Source organism: Anopheles marshallii, chromosome 3 (assembly GCF_943734725.1).
Source record: "Anopheles marshallii chromosome 3, idAnoMarsDA_429_01, whole genome shotgun sequence".
Lineage (NCBI taxonomy): Eukaryota > Metazoa > Arthropoda > Insecta > Diptera > Culicidae > Anopheles > Anopheles marshallii.
The window spans coordinates 82,378,959-82,398,199 of NC_071327.1; the positions used below are offsets into that span (position 1 = coordinate 82,378,959).

Sequence of the window (19,241 nt, forward strand, 5' to 3'; positions counted from 1 at the left end):
GAGCGATTCGATATGCATATTTAAGCGTTATCCCCTAACAGAGAGAGAGAGAAAGAGAGAGAGAGAGAGAGAGAGAGAGAGAGAGAGAGAGAGAGAGAGATGAGCGTAAGAAATTCGGCCAATTCAAAAACGCTAAAACAACAGTACAAATCGATCGAAAACGGATCGTGTTTGCCGACTGTGCTGTGTACGGAAAACAGTGACAGAAAGGAATGATCTAAATTCAAATATTTGTAAGTCGTCCCGTTTCTTATTTGTTCTTTGTGAGAGTAAGGGAGTTGAGAGACGTACTGAGTTGCATTTTCATACACTTGTTCAAAGAAATAGACTTTGAAAGTACGCTCGTTTTGGAAAGGTATGTGCAAAACTGTAAAATATGCTGTTGAATGCAATGGAATGAACAGTGAAGCGTTTGAGATAGTTTTTTTTTATTCTATTTTTTATGTTCTACCTGTATATATAAATCAGATAAGGAAAGTAAATCAAAATGCCACTCTTAGAAGAAAAAATAGATTAATTAAATCATACAAAGGAAAAGTGAAATAAACACACACTTAAAAGTGATCAGATCAAAAAACAATGCAAGTACTAGAGTGGTTTGTAAAAAAAAAAAAGAAAACAGGACAGCAACACAAAAAGTTGAATTTAGCTTTTTTAAGAACGAGAAACGTTAGCTTTTTACTCTCAATTTCATCTGATGAACAGAAAACACGTGTTTGCACTTGTACATGTAATGTAATGAATGTAAAATACTAACAAGCGATCAGTTAATAGGCGGTTAGAGAAGGGATCGAATTCAGGAATAAGAAAGCCCTCCAAAACTACCTTCCCCGTTCGGTGTATGTACATTCAAACAGTTCATTTTTGGCGCCTATTAGCTAAAGGGTCTTTGGAAGCAAGAACCCCTGTGCAGAAAGGACGATCGAAATCGTTATGCGGAAATCAAAAAGCGACCGTTAAGTATGATTAGCTTTTAAAAATGCGCGTACAGCCATACACTCAAACAACTATTAACAACCAAACACAGGGATGTTGCTTAGTAAAGGGTGAAAACGAAAAAAAAAAAACCGGCAAGTAGGTGGTTATATGTTATTGTCGTTACGTTTGTCGCATCGTGTGCATACAGGGGTTCGCTTAAAAATAACAAAAAGCTCCCCAATACCACTACCCCGAACATAAATGTATACTCTTGTTTCCGTTTTTTGCATTAGGTAGAGTAATAATGATATTGTAAGTTTTGGAAAGTTGCAGCTACGCCGCCGCTGTTGTGTACATAGTTAGAAGCAATAATAAGTAATGAAACCACACATTCAATTGGGGATGATGATAGAGAGAGAGAGAGAGAGAGAAAGAGAGAGCGAGAGAGAATGAAGGAAACAGAGCAAACGAAGTAAAAACGTTTTGATTTTTGCTCTGACTTGTTTGTGTGGACAAAAGACTCGAAAAGGATAAGATTTTTAGACTTCCTTAGCAGCTCCACAGTTTATACCGTTTCTTCTTCCTTCCTTAAAATGCAGATACTGAAGATACCGAAGAGAACCCATGAAAAAAGGCACCAGAAAACTTTCCCTGTTATAAAAGTTGGTATAAATAACATTATTCTAAGATACAGTCGAATGTGAGAAAAATAAGGAACGAAGGGATCGAATCTGCTGCATAAACATATACTTACACCCGATTCTCTCTCTATCACGCTCTTAAACAACTCTCTACGCTTTTCATTATATCTCTTTGCATACATATTCCTTAACTCTAGTAGATCCGAGCAAAACGGAAAATTCTAACCGGGAAACTGGGAAAAAGCGGATACGCCCGCCCGAAACGATAAGAATACTCAATGTAATCAATATACACGGAAACGGAAAGCAAAACACAGGAAAACGTTTGAGATTGGATAAGCAAAAAATTGGCGTCGAAATGTATGTGAAGGTCTTATGTCCATTTTCACTTTTGTTGTTGTGTATGTTTTTTTTTATACATCTGCCTACGGGTGGGTGAAACAACATGGCATGGATACAGGGAATAAGCAATAACACTAATTCACTGCATCCATGCTTGTTTTCCATAGCGATGCTTAGTGAGAGATTAACGTTCACAACGTAACGCGATGCAGCGTTACTGCTTCTCACCATGGAGCGTTTCATCATAGTGAGTGAGATGATGTGAGGTGAGCGTCACTCATTCTCTCACTACATCCGTGTTATTAGTTCATGATTAAAGAAAACATTAGTTTAAATTCTTCTTTTAGAAAAGCAACTATACAGCGAGCAAATTATTTATACACCCGGGATCAATTAAAGGAAAAAAAAAACTAAAAAAAAACAATGTTAAACAATGTGCTATATGTATATTCTTATCATCCTACTTACCTACGTTCCGGGTTTAATATTATTGAGTCGGTTGATTCCGTTTATACACGAATACTTATACACATGTACGTATTTTTCATTTTTAAACCATGGTTTAAGCGAAAAGGAGGGAAATGAAAGTGTAAAGAAAGTCGGCGCTCGTAAATTTTCGTTTTTGTACAGCAAGCTAAGTAGTAAAAGTAAGAAAAAATGTACCGAATGGCGTCTTCTTCGGGGAAAAAGGAACTAGAGAGAAGAGGAGATTAGGTATGTAAGGTGTCTCTTTATGTATGTTCTTTTACTCTCGGAACATTAACGAAAGGGCAGGAACAAGTTCAAGCGAATGTTGTACGTACGTGCCAAACCGATTCGAACGGTACGGCCAGACATGCCTATTGAGTAGTAGGAAGCGAAGTTAGCTTAGGCAAAAATCTATTATAATTAACTTCAGAAGAGAAAACAGCGCAGGATGAAAGGGGCGCTATAGACGACAATTCAAGAATGCAAACAATTGCAACATTACTCACGATTTTGGAAAGGGGGAAACACAATGGAATAAAATGGAGGGAAAATTGAAACATTTTGTCGTCGAAATTTGAATATAAGGTGAAAAAATGATAACAAAACATCTTGTTGTATGTTTACGTTTGCTTTAAAATATCCGAAAGTGGCACGCGGCACACATGGCAGTGGGATGGAACAGAGGCCCCTACCACAGCGCAAACCGAAGCAATTGCATCTCTACCACATACTATTAAACTCATGGGCACGATTGCTAGTGCAAGTGAGATAGATGAAATGAAAAGTGTCCTTTCTCTCACGTCTCCACATCCGCTGTTAAGAATCCCGATCTTTCTTGTTGATATAACCTTTTATTTTGACGGAATAAGTAACACAGAAAATACAACTAAAAGTAGATAAGTTCCTGTACTTCATCGTCTTCCTGGCGGTTAGGCTCATGAACTATAGCTTACGGGGGTTTTGAGACAGAATATACACCCAGAGCTGACGCTGACTTTATAGCTTTCCTTTTAATCCAAAGCTCCTAGCCTAACTCACAGATAGCTCTTGTGAACTACTTATATGTGTTCGCCTACTAGGTACACTATTGATTGAAACTATTATTCGACTGATAAAAAAGAATAATATTACTATGGGGAAAACTGAAAACCGATCACGTTGGCTTATTCGACCTCTCACGAATGTAGGGAATGATACCGAAAATCTTTTTCCAGTTGTCACGGCACGATGAGTTCTCTACGGAAAATCTGATCAATTTTCATACAGTGTCCTAAAGCTGCTTTTCATCATCTACTTTTGTAGAAGCTGTTCAACAGCGATTCTGTAGCCAAAATCAGTCTACTGCTGATTATTTTGATAAAAGATAAATAAAAAGTATTGCAGTATTCTTCTCTTAAAAAACACATTTCTTACACGCAGTTAGTTTAGATGAGTATGGCTTCTTGGGATATGGAATGGAAATCAGTCTGAATATTCGCAATGAATATTCTCCTCTCATTTTGCTTCTTTACTTTACTTTTAAACTACACTGGGATCGAATGGATGGATGATTGGAAGGAGAAACATTTACACTCTTTGTAGCCTAAGCAACCTTTGCCACATCTACTACAGCTCCATGTCAATAAGCATAAAAAGTAATGAGTTAAAATAGAATGTAAATAAATAAAACTTTTACATTTAATTTAAACGGTGCTTTTCAGCAACCACAAATATCACAAATTTTGAATACCCCGAACATCATCTGGGGCATCGCAGCTGTCGAAGGTAACAACGTGCCGCTTCAATTTGGCGTACAGGACGCCATGTGATCTTTCAACTTATTCTTGTGCCGGAACTGCTTGCCACAGATCGCACACGGATGCAGCTGGATCGGTTTCATACACACGTTCGTCAAGTGTATCTTCAGGTTGCGATAGTTCTTGAACGTCTTTCCACATGTCTCACAGTCGACAGCTTGCTGTTCGTTGTGCATGTGTTTGATATGCTGCCGGAGAATGTACTTATCGCCCATCACCTGGCCACAGGTTGGACAAGGCACGGACGTGGCGATGCGTAAGCTTTTGTCGTGTTCCTGCATGTGTTTATGCAAACGGAACCGGATCTTGAACGTCTTCGGACAGTGCTCACACACAAACCGGGCCATATGCACCGATCGTCGATGATCTTCGATGGTGTATCTCGTGAAGCTGCAAAAAAGAGAATGTGCATTTTATATGCGCTCTTGGCACGCAACCGGATGCTACTTACGATTTCTGACATTGATCACACGTGACGTTCTTTTCCGCGTGCATCTTTTTCATATGCACAACCAGCCGCTTTTTGAACGGGAACTTGCTTCCACACAGATCGCAACTAAACTGGCGCTCTTCGTGTTTGTTCTGCATGTGTTCCTTCATGTTCTGGAACACCTCGCCGCACACCTCGCATCGATACTTCTCCGGATTCTGGTGCATGTCCATGTGCTGTACCAGCGTCACCTTCGTGCGCAGCTTCATCTCACACACGGGACACTGCACGAAGATCTTGTAATGGCCGTGCAGCTCCTTCGTGTGACGCAACAGTTCGCCCCAGGTCGCGTACTCTATTAGTGATTCGCCCACCATCATTCGCTTGTTGTCGCATACCTCGCAGACAATACGTTTGTAGAACTGTAGTATGTTCTTGTCCTCTTCCGGATCAGCCGGGAAGCGTCCACCAGCCTTACGCTTTGCAAACCGCTCACCGGACGACTGCTTCGAAACTTTCGACTGTCGAGTCTGACGTGTAGACTTTTCTCTTTTTCGCGTCCCTTCGACCTGTGGTTGAGACGAATCACTTTCGCTCTCCTCCGATTCCTCACTCTTTATATCGGCGCTGGATAATATTTTCCCTCCAGGACTGCTTTCCGTTAAACTATACGCATCATCATCATACTCCTCGATATCGCACGGTTCTCCTTTTATCTCCAGGAACTCAGTATTGTACGCAGGACCGTTGCAAATCGTTGGTGAAGCAGAAGACGCCTTGGCGGCCGCACTATCAGTATCTCCATAGGTTGTTCCTTGTTTATGCGTCTCTTCGATGCTGACGTAAAAATTGTGAAACTCTTCCAATTTCGACCAACAGGTCTGGCAAACCCATTGGCACTTATCAGTGGCAATTACCTGCAGCGATAAAAGGAAACATGAATTCTACTGATCACGTAAATACGTATTCGTCCCAAAATCCTGTACCTCAAACCAAAGGTGTGTAGCGATAACTGTGTCAATTTTCTTCGTCCTGTTCTCTTCAGCAAAAATGCTCAAATATTCAGACTCGTTCACTGAGAGGCACGTCCTACATTGTCTGGTGGCGGCTTCCATTGCGTTCAATTGCCAGTAATTGCAACAATATTTTAAGGAATTACGCTAGGATGTAATTTCTAAACAAACAAAAACACACAACACAATTGGACTTTCGATTTGACATCTGCCTGACGTTTTGTGCAATCCGCTGGCTCCATTGTGATTGAGGCACATGCGCGTCTTATGTCGACGCAGACGTAAGACGTTTCAATCGAAAATCAGCCGTTATGTACATTTACTTTTCATTTTATATTTATTTTAGGGCTTCTATTACAACGTCACAAGTACAATCGAATCCACTGGCATAATGGCTAATGGTTTTTCAATGTTTCTGTTAGTTTATGCTTTGCCTGTACAAGCGCTTGGTTTCTAGACAGTACGGACAAGCCCTTGCAGCCCAGGAGTGGCCACAGTCACTTTGAGTAACATCGCCTAGTAACACGTGTTCATTATTAGTTAAACTTGTGTGGGAACTACGTTTTCGTATACTAGCTGTGTATATTTCTTACCAATTGCCCGTGGCACTCTACATACTGTTCATGGACATTACTGTTCTAAGAAAAATCAGGATTGAGGCGCATTTTGCGTGTTAATTTACCTTCTGTTTATTTTACTACTATTTAAAGTGTACGATTACGAGCGAATACACTCAAGACAAGATGCCCTTTCCGTGCAGATTTGTAGAAAGGAACGTCTCCCAACTACAACCTGAGCTGCTATGAGCTAGCTATCCTAGAGTCAGTTATCATTAGCAATACCGCCGGGCCGTTCGACAATAAAAAAATGTTCAATTACTCTTGTCCTATGCTAAATATTATAGAAATTGGAGTCTCTAGCATGAATTAAAATGCACTTCGAATAATGTCTTACATTACCTTGCACTTAAAACTTACGTTAGCTCAGTCAATTTAAACCGTACACCTTCTTTGCGCTGCTGCTGCATCTCCAGCCACTGCTCATAGTGTACATTCTTCCGATGGTAGTACAGGTGCGTATCCTGGCGAAAAGTCTCTGGACAGAACGAACACTTGTAAACCGGTTTGCCAGTGTGTGTGGACATGTGTTCTTTTAGTTTATTCTTTCGCCGGAACTCCTTGCCGCAGATGGTGCAAGGAAACAGGCGGGTCGGTTCCATGCACACGTTTGTCATGTGCACCGAAAGATTGCGTTTGCACTTGAACGTTTTCCCGCATGTAGTACAGCTCACCGACGGTTGTACGGTGTGCATCAGCTTGATGTGCCTGGTTAGAATGTACTTGTCCCGCATCACCTGCCCACATATTGTGCACGGCACGGAGGTGGAGTTCCGAAGGCTTTCATCGTGCTCCTCCATGTGCTGCAGCAAACGGAAACGACTGTTGAACGTCTTCGGACAGTGTTCGCAAACAAATCGCGCCGAATGGACAGATCGTTTATGATCTTCGATTGTGTATTTAGTGAAACTGCAAAGAGAACAGGGAACTCAAATTACACACTGCAACAGGAAATGGAACCAAGCGCGGATACATACGGTTTTTGACACTGGTCGCAAATGATGTCCTTCTCGACGTGCATCTTCTTCATGTGCACTGTTAGCCGCTTCTTGAACGGAAACTTTTTACCACACATATCGCAACAGAACTGCCTTTCCTGGTGTTTATTCTGCAAATGCTCCTTCATGTTCTGGTGTATCTCATTACACAGTACACAGCGGTACTTTTCCGGATTTTCGTGACAATCCTTGTGCTGTATGAGAGTTTGTTTCGTTCGCAACTTCAAATCACACATCGGACATTTCACGTACACTTTGTCGTGCCTATGGATCTCCTTGGTGTGTCGCAATAGAGCGCGCCATGTACCGAAATCGATTTGTGGCTCACCAACGATCATTCGCTTAATATCACACTCTTCACAGACTATCCGTTTGTAGAAGCTTATCAAACTTTCATCCTCCTCCTTCTGAGCGATAGATTTGTTTTGCTTTGCCTCTTCGTCGATAGGGAGCTTTTTCGCTTTTTTCCTCAGTTTAATATCATCAGCAGATGACGAGTCTGACTTGTTGCCCTGGATAGCTTCCTCGTCCGACGTCAGAGCGGTAGGATCGATTTCGATCAATTCTTCACATTTTACAAAAGCACATTGCAATGGTTTTTCATCATCTTGGTCGTTGCTATCGCACAGTTCCAGTGGTTCTACCTTCACCTCGAAGAATTCGGTGTTGTACTTCGGTTCCATGCTACCGGAGGCTACATCCTCATCGTCCTTATCTTTCAGCGCCCGGTTGTATTGTTGTCGGGTGGTTTCAACCTCACAGTAATATTTGTGAAATTCTTGCAAAGCATCCCAGCATTTAATACACACCCAGCTGTTGTTGTTTGCCGATTGCTCTACCTGTAATATAAAGGATGGTTGCTATATAAGGAATGGTTCAATACGTTACATTGGACTCTTCCGGTCGTGTGCTCACCTCAAACCATAGATGTTTCGCTATAATTCCTACAATATGTCTATTTGCATCGGTGAATACTTCCATATATTTGCATCCTGTCGTTGAGAAACAAACTTCGCATTCCGTTGCCATGGTAGTAGCATGGATTTTATGATGTTTTCCACTATTTAGCAACTCTCTTTCTATCAGAAACAATCTCCTTACAACAGCGAATAGTCACGTATTGGTCACAATCAGAATGCACAAGTAGATGAAGGTTGCTCCAGATGTTCCCGATCAAAAATAGAGATGATTGTCTTACTTACTTACCCGGCGCTAATGCTAGCATTTTGAACAAAATCGTGAAACAATTGCCATTGTTTACTGTTGTACGATAATTGTTTGCAGAAGGCAAGAAACGATTGACGTTTGGAGGCTGTTGCTCCGATGTGGTAGAGCCATCAGGTACGTCGGAACAGGGAGGTAGAATAATAAGAAGAGGAATGGACTGTATCCAATTTTTAATTATTTTACACATTACAAGATGTATTGATTAAGTTTTTTTTTATTTTTCCGCCTCGTATAATTCAGTCATTAGTTTGAATAATTTCTAAGCAAAATGCTCCGTTTTGCATGTTTTTAGCATTGTTATTTTTGAATTTCACGTACAGATGCATTGCTAGCAAACGGTTGCGATCATGTTGGATTGATTGATTCCAATGCTTCCTAAGTACATAAGTGTTTAGAGTTTCTTATGATTGGCTGCACATTTGGTGAGTTTGGTAATCGTACTGAAGATTGAAAACAAAACAAAACATTGAGTTTTCGTTTCTTCTTTCCATGCCGATTCTGTTGATTACGATGGGAGGTAATTTGAGGTAGTAGTCGAGACCAAACATTCGATTAGAACGCTGTGCTGAGTGAATGTAAAACTGGAACTGCCAATGAGATTCTCCTGGTTTTGGAGCCATTTTGATTGGACTTTTGGATAAGGTAAGGTTCCATGAAAGGGAGATATTTTGTCATTAGTTGCACTATATTCATATCGTTACATCATACATAGTCAGATATTTTGTGTCATTTGTGGAGTAACACAACTCGCAAATCGTCACCTTTTCAATTTTCATCGATTTTAATGCTTTGCTTCCAATAAACCACCGGCTACGTAAAACTTTATTTTATAATCGATCGTACCTCCAACGTATGACTGGGCGCGCCAACAAAGCACGATATGGGAGCATTGGGAAACATCGAAGAATGAAGCTTACGGAGCATTCGACTTATAGTCGGGCGTCGAGTGAGTGACCAGCCATACACATCGATCGTCGTTCACATGGCCGGCATGTCCGTGACACGGTTAACCTTAAACCGAACGCCCTCCTTGCGCTTCCGTTGCATCTCCAGCCACTGCTCGTAGTGGTTCTGCTTCCGGTGCGTGTACAGCTGCGTCTCGAAGCTGAACGTTTTCGGACAGTACGGGCACTGATACAGCGCACTCTTCGTGTGTGTTGTCATATGCTCCTTTAGCTTAATCTTTTTCTTAAACTGCTTCTCACAGATCGGACACGGGAAGAACCGTTCGGTGCATACGTTCGCGAGATGTGCGTTAAGATTGTGCTTCGATTTGAACACCTTCCCACACGATACACAACTAACGGGCGGATGTTCCGTGTGCATTCGCTTGATGTGCGACTGCAGTGTGTACTTATCTCGCAACACGACGCCACACTTGTCGCATGTGGCGGCCATTGACTTGCGCAAACCCTCCACGTGTTCTTCCATGTGTTGCTCAAGTGAGAATCGCGACTTGAACGTGCGCGGACAGTGTTCGCAAATAAACTTCGACTCATGAACCGCTCGTTTGTGGTCGTCAATGGTGTATTTACTAAAACTGCGACAAAAGTAAAAATTAAATTCCCAAGGAACATAAAACACAAACCCCGTACAAGGCAGATTGAGGCCTACCTACCTTTTCTGACACTGGTCACAGACGACATCCTTCGTGGTGTGCATCTTCTTCACGTGTGCCGTAAGTCGGGCCTTAAATGGGAACCGCTTGCCACACTCCTCGCAGCAGTACGTTCGTTCCTGGTGCTTGTTTTTCATGTGCTCCGCAATGTTTTGGTGCACCTCCTGGCACACCACACATCGAAACCGATCCGGATGCAAATGCATATCCCGATGTTCGAGCAACTTCGCCCGGTAGCGTAATCGCTTGTCACACATCGGACACTTGATGCTGGTTGCTATCACCTGATCGTGCGCCTTTCGCATGTGTTTATTTAGCTCCCGCAAATTGCCGTACTCGATCGATGCTTCCCCGGCCAGCATCCGTTCCACATCGCACACTTCGCATACCAACCGTTTGTAGAATTCCAGTATCTCAGTGTCCACCTTGGGGTCCTTTTTGGCTGTCACCTTACGGGCGCTTCTGTTGGTTTGCGGTGTATAGGAATCTTCACTTTCATTAGATGACGGAGGAGCGGAGTTGGTGCTGTTTTCATTCATTGGATTCTCTCCATCGTCGTCCACTTCCATAGATTGCTCCGGCAAAAGCTTGTCACAGTCACTTTCCGGAAGCGGCTCCTTTTCCTCTTTGACCATTAGATCTTTATCATCCTCAACCAGTGGTTCATGTTTGATTTCTACAAACTCCATCCCGAGTACATCATCCACTTCAACAGGATCTTCCGCCCGGTCGGATGGATCGATTTTAAGGGGCTTGTGCAAGTGATGATGCTGCTCGTTAACCATCCTATAGAATTCATCGAACTCTTCCAACCGATCCCAGCAATGGCGACAAACACGGGTCAGAGTAATTTTAATGTCCAGATGCTGTGCAACGATGGCTAGGACATTTTTGCCATCAAATATGGGGTCCGATTTGGCGAAACAAGCACTTTCCTTCCGAAGACAGACATCACACTGCTGTTCCAAAGGAACGCCTTTGCCACGGAGTTTGAGAGCTTGTTTTCCCGTTTTCTCCAACGCCATGGTGGGAGTTGGAGAGCGTTGCTATTCGAGCACGGCCTTAAAATTCACGAACGTACATTAAAATTAAGTATTCTTGCGTCTACATTTGGCGCTGGGTAGAAAATACGCCACCAAAACAATACTCCCTGCCCAAAAGCTTCTTCTTCCTCTTCTGTTACGTTGGCAGATACAGTGTTTGTTTTTGTTGAGAAATGTCATCTGTCAGATTGGAGTGGTGTTGTCACGATGGGCTCCGAACGAATGAACGGATGCATTTCAAATCATTTGGAATTCCTACACATATTCGTTTACTACAATATATGCAAAACATTTCCATTTACATCGTTATAATCGCATTGCACAACAAATGCCAATTCTGGAATATCCATTTTGTTCTACTACGATCTACTATCTCTACTACTAGCACCAACTAAAGGATCGAATTCAAGATCTGTGCACTGCAATGAATTTGCAACCGTCTTTGAAAATAAAAACCTACGCGAAATTTACAACTATGGGAAATTGTTTTGCCCTCATCGTCACCTCCCATAGCCTGCTCCCATACTCGTTCGATATATGTCAGCGTGCTCGCTCAGTGAGGGCAACACGTGGGCGTGAGCACGGAAAATGCAATTTCAAATTCATTACAGCGCGTATGCCGAAAATAGAATCTGGATTCTTGTTGGTCCAGCACACGTTTTCTGTGGAAAGCAATTCATGCATGCAGAAGACAGACACACACTGTCTAGAGATATTTTAGTCATCGTAAGTTCAGAAAAATGTTCAACTGCACTCGGAGTTGCGCTTTTGACCATCGTTAGTGTAATGGCAGTTATTTATTACATTTCCAGATGGGGGTTTTTCATGCTTAAATCAATGCTTATTTAAATAAATGATTCGTGGAAACAACATACCGAATAGTAGCGCAATTCAAACACCGTTTCGGGGGCGCACCTAAACAACGGACATTGATACTGGGCTTCTGTTCACACCGTGCGCAGCAGCCTCTCCTTATATTCTATCTTATGCTGACCACCTACAACACCACGGGCACGGGCAAAAAAACACGCACCAAAAAGTCTGATGACTACGATGGATGCGCGCTGAGTGCCTTTCAATAACTCCCATTTCTCTGATGTGCTTTTTAAACGATGGCGAATTGTTTTCGTGTTTATTTTCATCACATTGTCATAATTCGAGTCAAAAAGATGTGAATGTTGTGTGCCAGCTTTTATTGAGACGCAGTTGTCCCCACAAAGTATCGTCCACAATATCATGTACTTATGTGTCGTACAACTTTCCAAACAATTAGGTCTGTTAATGATACTTGGTTACTGCAGCACAACATCCGCCGTGCTTGGATCGTAATGCATGTGCCATGAAACAATGAACTTCACCCGTGTCTCATAACTTTCGATGCATACAAATCGCGACGTCATTTTACACCGGATTTGCATCCGGATTCCGGTAATCCAAGGAAGTAAAACATAACTTGGTAAAATTAAACTGAGTCAGAGAAATGAGTTCAGTGTGCTACCGCACATGCAGGACACCCTTTTTCACATGCAGGACACCTCAGACTATAGATAGTTCGTGTCTCACATAGCCATTTGCACATGTCTCACGTAGCACATAGCCGTTAGACATAGCACATGCAGGCCTAGACACCAAGAAAGGATGTATAACCAATTTAAAGAAGAAGCTAGGATGCTGCTCGAACCAGAAATGAGAAAGTGTGTTTGTGTACGTTTCACACTTGACGATCTTATTATATTATTGTTTGCTTGTTGATCTTGCTGCTCTGCTTCAACTGTGCAATGTGTCTGTCCTAGTTTGTTCAGATTGGATGTCCTCCTGGAGGACAGTACAGAGGATTCAGTGCATTATGTCTGTATGTTGATGTTGTTTTGCGTACTTCCAGCAGCGCTTTTTCCCTTCATTATATTAGATTTCTGCAGACACCTCCCTAGTGATTAGTAACGGCCCGTTTTCGATCCTTCAGGGATTTCCAACACATAATTATCGTTTCCACAATTCACTGTTTCGTATGTTCCGTTCTGCTTCAATGGGCCTAGCTGCAACAATTCGTTCGGCCGCAAAAAAAAACGATAAAGGACTCTACAAAGAATACCAACACGGACAAGGTCACAACAGTGTGCGCCTATATTGGGGACACTAAATTGGGTTGGGGGAGTGTAGGGATCGAATGAGCGTGAGTAATCACGGTTAGTTGGTAATTGTTGTCGTGCGGTTACGTTACTCTCGCGCAGTTTGTCCACCCTATTCGTAGTCACTGACGCACAGATCATCGTCGGACATGCTGTCCCCGTCATTCACAACCCGGCCGGAGGGGCGCAGCTGGCGCAGGCGACGCTTCTTACCATTTTGCCTAATACTATTGATTTTGTGTATTGCTTTGGTGTTATTTCTGATCTCACCCTCTTCATCGCACGTCTCGAGGTTATCTGCCTGCTCGTCCGGCTGCATTGGATCGTCGGACGTTCCGTTCCAGTACGTGAGATCTTCCGCTTCTGCCAATGCACCTTCGCGGTCCTCCTCTATCAGATGATCGACGTCGTGGGGATCGAAGTCCGGTGGCGCTTGCTTCACCATTGCCAGCTTCTCCGCCGGGGTTCGTTTTTTACGAAATTCATAAACGAGCGGAAATATTTGTTCGATTGCCGCTTGTACAAAGGCCACACTTGCCGCTGGCGAATTTTATGTTAAGGTCCGGAAGGAAATGGAGAAAAAAAAACACATCAAATTGTCGCCAATTACTGCTAATTTTGCACAAAATTTTGTCGATACATTCGCTACATTCCCAACCCAAATGCACTTACCGGTGACGGTAATGCTTCCCGTTGAGAATATTTTCAGGGTTGCTTTCGGTGTCTGCAGCTTGTAGGTAACGCCTGGATGTAGTTCCGGCTCGTAACTGGCATCCTTTTTGTATTTCTCCGAGAAGTTGACAATCATGATGCCGAACGGCATTCTGCAGGTGCCGAGTACGTTCACGATACGAAAGTTCCTAAATCTAACATTAAATCCTAACTTCTGAAGGCAGCGTGAGTAGCGTCGTGCCGCTATTTTTGCCTGCAACGCAAACCCCGAAAGAATCAACGATTATCAACGATTAGTGTAAGGAACGTAAGTTGCAAGGGTAAGTCGCACGTACCTGAGGCTCTGACGTAGCACCGGTGCAAGTGATTTTTCCGGATGACCAAATCGAGGCGGTCGTGCACGGGCGGCGCAGTTTCATTGTTACCATCCCGTTCTCTCTCCGGAACTCCACATTGTTCCCCTGGCGTGCGATGTCATGTAGATTCAGATGACACCTTACGCTAAACGAGCAGACAACGTTGTTGATCAGGATGTCGATCTCTGGTTGCTCTTCTTGAGGCTCATTGTCCGGGTTCGGTTCTTTGGTTTCCAGCGACACCTCCGTAGCGCCCGTCGGATCCGTATCGGTGGGAGTGTCCGTTGTGGTCGCACTGGTGGTGGAGGTGGAGGTGATGGTAGTGGTGTTGGTGGTACTGGCCACGATGCTGCTGCCGCTGCTGGTCTCGGTTTCGATCTTGGTTGTATTGAGAACCACTGGCTTCTTTGCTACTACTTCGCCGTCGCCTACTGGGGATGTGTTCGATATGACCGACAGCTGCTGCTGGTGATTGGTGGTTGTTGTCGTCGTCGCAAACATCAAAGAACTGTGATTGATCATTCCGCCTACGATGGACTGATGGTGGCTGGAAACCGAACTCGCGGCACTAGTGCTGCCAACAGCAGATGTTACCACACCAGAAGTGCTAGCCTGCTGCTGATTATTAGGATAATGCTGTTGCCGTATATGAACCCCCTTTACAACGTTCACCACATTGTTGCTAGTCTTCGAATTTACATTTAGTATGCTTTTGCTTCCGAAGCTAATTCCGTTGCGCACGACGATACTGGAACCGGTGATGATGCTGTTGCTACTACTGTTGCCACTGCTGCCGTTACCATTGGGTGCACCGGAGGTGCTAATGGCGCTACTGATGAGGGAGCTGTTACCCACCATTCGTGTTACGGAGTGTGGAGTTGCGTCGTTCTCTGCACGTTACATTTAAGGCACACGCTGAATTCCGCAGGCTTGCCCGCTTAACACTTATAAGCTCATTCTGCGCGTACAGTTTGCGATTCAGGGTGGTCAATGAATTGGCACTCTATTTTTATCAAGTTCACATCGAGTCTAGGCACGGGTCGGCGAAAAGTGTTCCCGTTCGGCCAATATCATACGTTTCCTGTCTGCCCACTGCACGGCGCCAATGATGCACGCGTTGATATAGCTCTCACGCTACCGCTCTACTAGTAAATCACACTTAAAACACGGGTTTTCACCAATTTTTGCAGAACGAGGCGTCGAACTTTGTTGTCGATTTGTTGTTTATGATCAAAGACAATAGTTTTTCCCTTCCTTTTCTGTCTTTCGCCATTGGACAGAAGGCAACTGACATTTTTGACAGTGATTTGTGCACAGCCGTCGATCCCACGGACACAATCAGTGGTCGAAAAGAGTTTCTAATAAACAAATGGGTTTTCTATTTAAAGTTTAATTAAATGGAAGAGCTTTCTCAAAAGAAATGGGAATATTTTGTGCATTGGATAATATTTACCATCTTTTAATATGCGCACAATCTTCGAGCAGAAGTTAAATGACAGGTGGTACAAATGTTATTACAGTTAATAAATGTTTGTTTCTACCTATTCTATTGAATCCGTAAATAAAAATATGTTTTTGGTCAAAATGTTGGGATGATATTTCCTGAAACAAAATCCAGTTCCAAATTTCCTTTATGATCACCCACTGTGTCGATGTCGATATAAAAGCTTTTTTCGTCGACTTTTGCCTATTTCGACAAAACTGTCGGAATACTTTCAAAACGGTAGAATCGGTGGATTCATGGAAAAGTCTGCGACCAGCTTTAAACAAATAAAAAATATCCGGACATGGCCACTGAAAGGTCGGATATAACTGCTTACACAACTAATGTTCTTGGCGACTGGGAATGTTTGGCGGATTTGACTATTAAAACTGACTCGGACAGTACAGCTGATGTGAAATAACATCGAGAACTATGATCTTTTCTGCGATCACAAGCCTCTAAGCAAATAAATAATGGAAAACAGATGGAAGCACTTCGATCTCTAGTCAAAGATATCCCACCGCGGGGTCCGAGGATTGTCATTCCGAATCATTTTTCCTTTTCTAAAAAAGCATCACCCAAACACCCGGAAAAGCTAAGCCGCTAAAACAAAAAATATTTTATTTTATGTTCTTTTTTCCCCTTTAGGAGTCCACCAGCACAATCAACTTGTCCTCGTGTAGTACCGACCGAGCGGGACGAGTGATTTCAGCGTAACTTTATCAACGTGCTTCACAAACACGTCTCCAAGTGTCTGGTCGTCTTTCTCTACCCCCGTCGGTAGTGGTGTTTGAGTGAACAATCGAGCCCCTCATTTCGCGCCTGGCTGCAACTTCCTTCCCGGTCCACTTGTAATATTGTTGTAGTTCAATCCCTAAACGTACATACTATACTACATAATAATATTATTACGTTAATTCGCTCGCTTAACCGCACACGGGTGCCATAACTCGCTTATTCAGCACCGCGCGTGTGGATCGTCATGTGTTGTTTCAGCTTTGTCCGCTTCTTGAACTGCTTGCCACAGTGCGTGCAGCCGAACTGCCGATTGGTGCACACGTTCGCGGTGTGTGTATTGAGACTGTGCTTCGATTTGAACGTTTTGCCGCACGTGCTGCAAGTGGCTGGCGTTTGTTCGGCGTGCATTCGTTTCATGTGGGCCTTTAGATTGTACTCGTCCTTCAGGACTGAGTTGCACAGTGAACAGCTCACGGTGGCCGCAGAACCCGGCTGCTGCTCCCCGTTGTTGTGGCCCTCCATGTGCCGTTCGAGCGAGACGCGCGTCTTGAACGTTTTCGGGCAGTTTTCGCAGATGAACACCGCACCACCGTGGACCGTCTTTTTGTGTTTTTCGATGCTGAACTTAGTAAATCTGAAAATAGAAACGGATGCCCGTTAGCACACTCATCGTACCTGCGCACTGGTTAAACAATCACTACTTACGGTTTGTTACATTCCTCACAGATAATGTCCTTCTTCATATGGACCTTCGCCATGTGGGCGGTGAGTCTGTTCTTGAAAGGAAACCGCTTGCCACATTCTTCGCAGGCAAACTCCCACTCCTGGTGTTTGTTCTGTATGTGTTCCTCTAGGTTTTGGTGCACCTCCTGACACACGCCGCACCGGAACCGTTCTGGATTCTGGTGCATATCCTTATGCTCGACAAGCTTCACCCGCGAGCGAAATTTTTTCGCACACATCTGACACTTGATCGTACCCGATTCCAGCCCGTGCACCGTTCGCATGTGCTGGTTCAGCTGCTTCAGTGACCTATACTCCTCTTCTGCCGACTCTCCCTGACCAGTTCCCGCGACTCCCGCCATTTCACCCTGACCAGGTGGGACCTTTTCCGGGTCGCAAATCTCGCATATAATTGGTTTGTAGAAATCGAATATTTCTCTATCTAGCGTTTGCTTCTGTTCTTCCGTCAGCTCGGGACCTGGCTCACCACCGGGATTTCCCGATTTGCCAGAATCTTCCTCCAGCAGCGCGTTTGGCTGGTGCATGCGTTTGTGTTCGAGCAGCTTCGGCCGCGTGCGGATCTTCTTCTCACAGAGCGGACACTTCACCGTACCGGCCTGCTGCCCGTGCACCAATCGCATGTGGTGGTTGAGCTCCTTTACGGTCGCGTACTGTGTCCCGGCACCGGTAGCCCCGGTTGCGTTGTCACACAGTTCGCAACTGATGCGCTTGTAAAATTCCAATATTTCTTTGTCCATCTGTTCCGATTGTAGCTTCTCCACATCGTCCTCCGAGGTCGTGTCTTGGCGCATGTGTACACTCTTGTGCTCCAGCAGCTTTACCCGGGTCCGAAACATTTTACCACACTGCGGACAGCAAACCCGTCCCGTTTCTTCACCGTGCATCTGCTTCATGTGTTGGTTTAGCTCCTTCATCGTGCCGTGTTCGATCCGGTCCTCACAAACGTCACAAACGAGCTTGTAGAAGTCAATAATTTCCTCGTCCATCTCTTGGTTCTTCCGTTTCCGGCTCGGAGTGCCGGCGGCGGTGGTGACCGTTTGACGGATTCGGCTACTTTCCGGTTCCGTATCGTTTAGTGTCGCGTACGAAGCCATACCTTGCTGTTCTCCCATATCCTCGGTCATACCATTCCCACCAACAAGACCCCGTCCCGGCAGCATTCCGTTCGCTTCGGGACGAACAGTATACTCCGGAACGTCTTGCAATACGGGTGCACCTCCAATTAGCTGTGGTGATGGATCCAGTTTCAGCTCCCCATGATGACCGTTCTGATTTACGCCCTGGGCCATCTCTTCCACCGGCGCAGCATTACATCCTTCGGCCGGTTCCGGCTTCACCTGGAGCACCGTGGCCGCCGCCTGCCGTTCCTGGTGCACGTTCTGAACCATCAAGTAGAATCGGTTGAACTCGTACACCGCGTTCCCACAGTCCCGACAGACATAGTGTTTGCCCGTCTCCTGCGTAAACTGTAACCCGACATGCTTCCAGACCAGATACGGCATCTCCTTCAGGTCCTCCTCCCGAGGCATGAACATATCGAAGCAGATCTGCTCCGTTCGGAACGTGAGACATATTCCGCATTCCTTTTGATTGATGACATCGTAAACATCGATCGGTGGTGCTGGAGCTGCTGCTGCATCCATCTCTCGGGCCGATTGTTGCGGATCGTTCCGGGATGTGGGGAAACACGGGGTGGGCGTAAAAGCTTTTCCACACTCATACACACGCGCGCACACACACACGCACGGGGGAGGTGCACGCACGCACGCACACTTGCACACGCACTCACGCACGCACACAATTTTTCATCGCGAGCGCGGCCGCTGACGTTTACATTCTTTGCTTTTCTATATATTTCCCGTGATTTGCAACAAGCTGCACGACACCAATTTATCCCTTTCGGCTACTTCTTCGCTTTTGTTAGAATTTCTTGACACTTTTAACTCTTGTTGCTCAAAGGCAACCAAAGGTGGTGGTAGTGATATAGATGAGCGTCTTGACGTTTTGC

General features: G+C 44.4%; 4 protein-coding genes and 1 pseudogene across 4 annotated transcripts; all 5 read right to left on the reverse strand.

Moving 5' to 3' along the window:
• Nucleotides 1-4,149: 4,149 nt before the first annotated feature.
• On the reverse strand, nt 4,150-5,850 carry LOC128713254 (transcription factor grauzone-like; annotated as a pseudogene).
• A 731-nt stretch (nt 5,851-6,581) lies between these two features.
• LOC128715668 (gastrula zinc finger protein XlCGF57.1-like) lies at nt 6,582-8,252 on the reverse strand. Its single transcript, XM_053810577.1, has 3 exons — nt 8,139-8,252; nt 7,203-8,062; nt 6,582-7,134 (listed from the first exon to the last, which is right to left on the reverse strand). Exons 1-3 carry the CDS (start codon nt 8,250-8,252, stop codon nt 6,582-6,584), a joined length of 1,527 nt encoding a protein of 508 aa, XP_053666552.1.
• A 1,176-nt stretch (nt 8,253-9,428) lies between these two features.
• On the reverse strand, nt 9,429-11,093 carry LOC128715650 (zinc finger protein 737-like). The gene is made up of 2 exons (XM_053810561.1): nt 10,069-11,093; nt 9,429-9,990 (listed from the first exon to the last, which is right to left on the reverse strand). The coding sequence occupies exons 1-2, from the start codon at nt 11,091-11,093 to the stop codon at nt 9,429-9,431; spliced, it is 1,587 nt and encodes a 528-aa protein (XP_053666536.1).
• A 2,259-nt stretch (nt 11,094-13,352) lies between these two features.
• LOC128715653 (TATA-box-binding protein-like) lies at nt 13,353-15,126 on the reverse strand. The gene is made up of 3 exons (XM_053810562.1): nt 14,248-15,126; nt 13,913-14,165; nt 13,353-13,780 (listed from the first exon to the last, which is right to left on the reverse strand). Exons 1-3 carry the CDS (start codon nt 15,124-15,126, stop codon nt 13,353-13,355), a joined length of 1,560 nt encoding a protein of 519 aa, XP_053666537.1.
• Nucleotides 15,127-16,705: 1,579 nt separating this feature from the next.
• Nucleotides 16,706-18,876, reverse strand: LOC128715649 (zinc finger protein 43-like). Its single transcript, XM_053810560.1, has 2 exons — nt 17,195-18,876; nt 16,706-17,123 (listed from the first exon to the last, which is right to left on the reverse strand). The coding sequence occupies exons 1-2, from the start codon at nt 18,874-18,876 to the stop codon at nt 16,706-16,708; spliced, it is 2,100 nt and encodes a 699-aa protein (XP_053666535.1).
• Nucleotides 18,877-19,241: the final 365 nt, after the last annotated feature.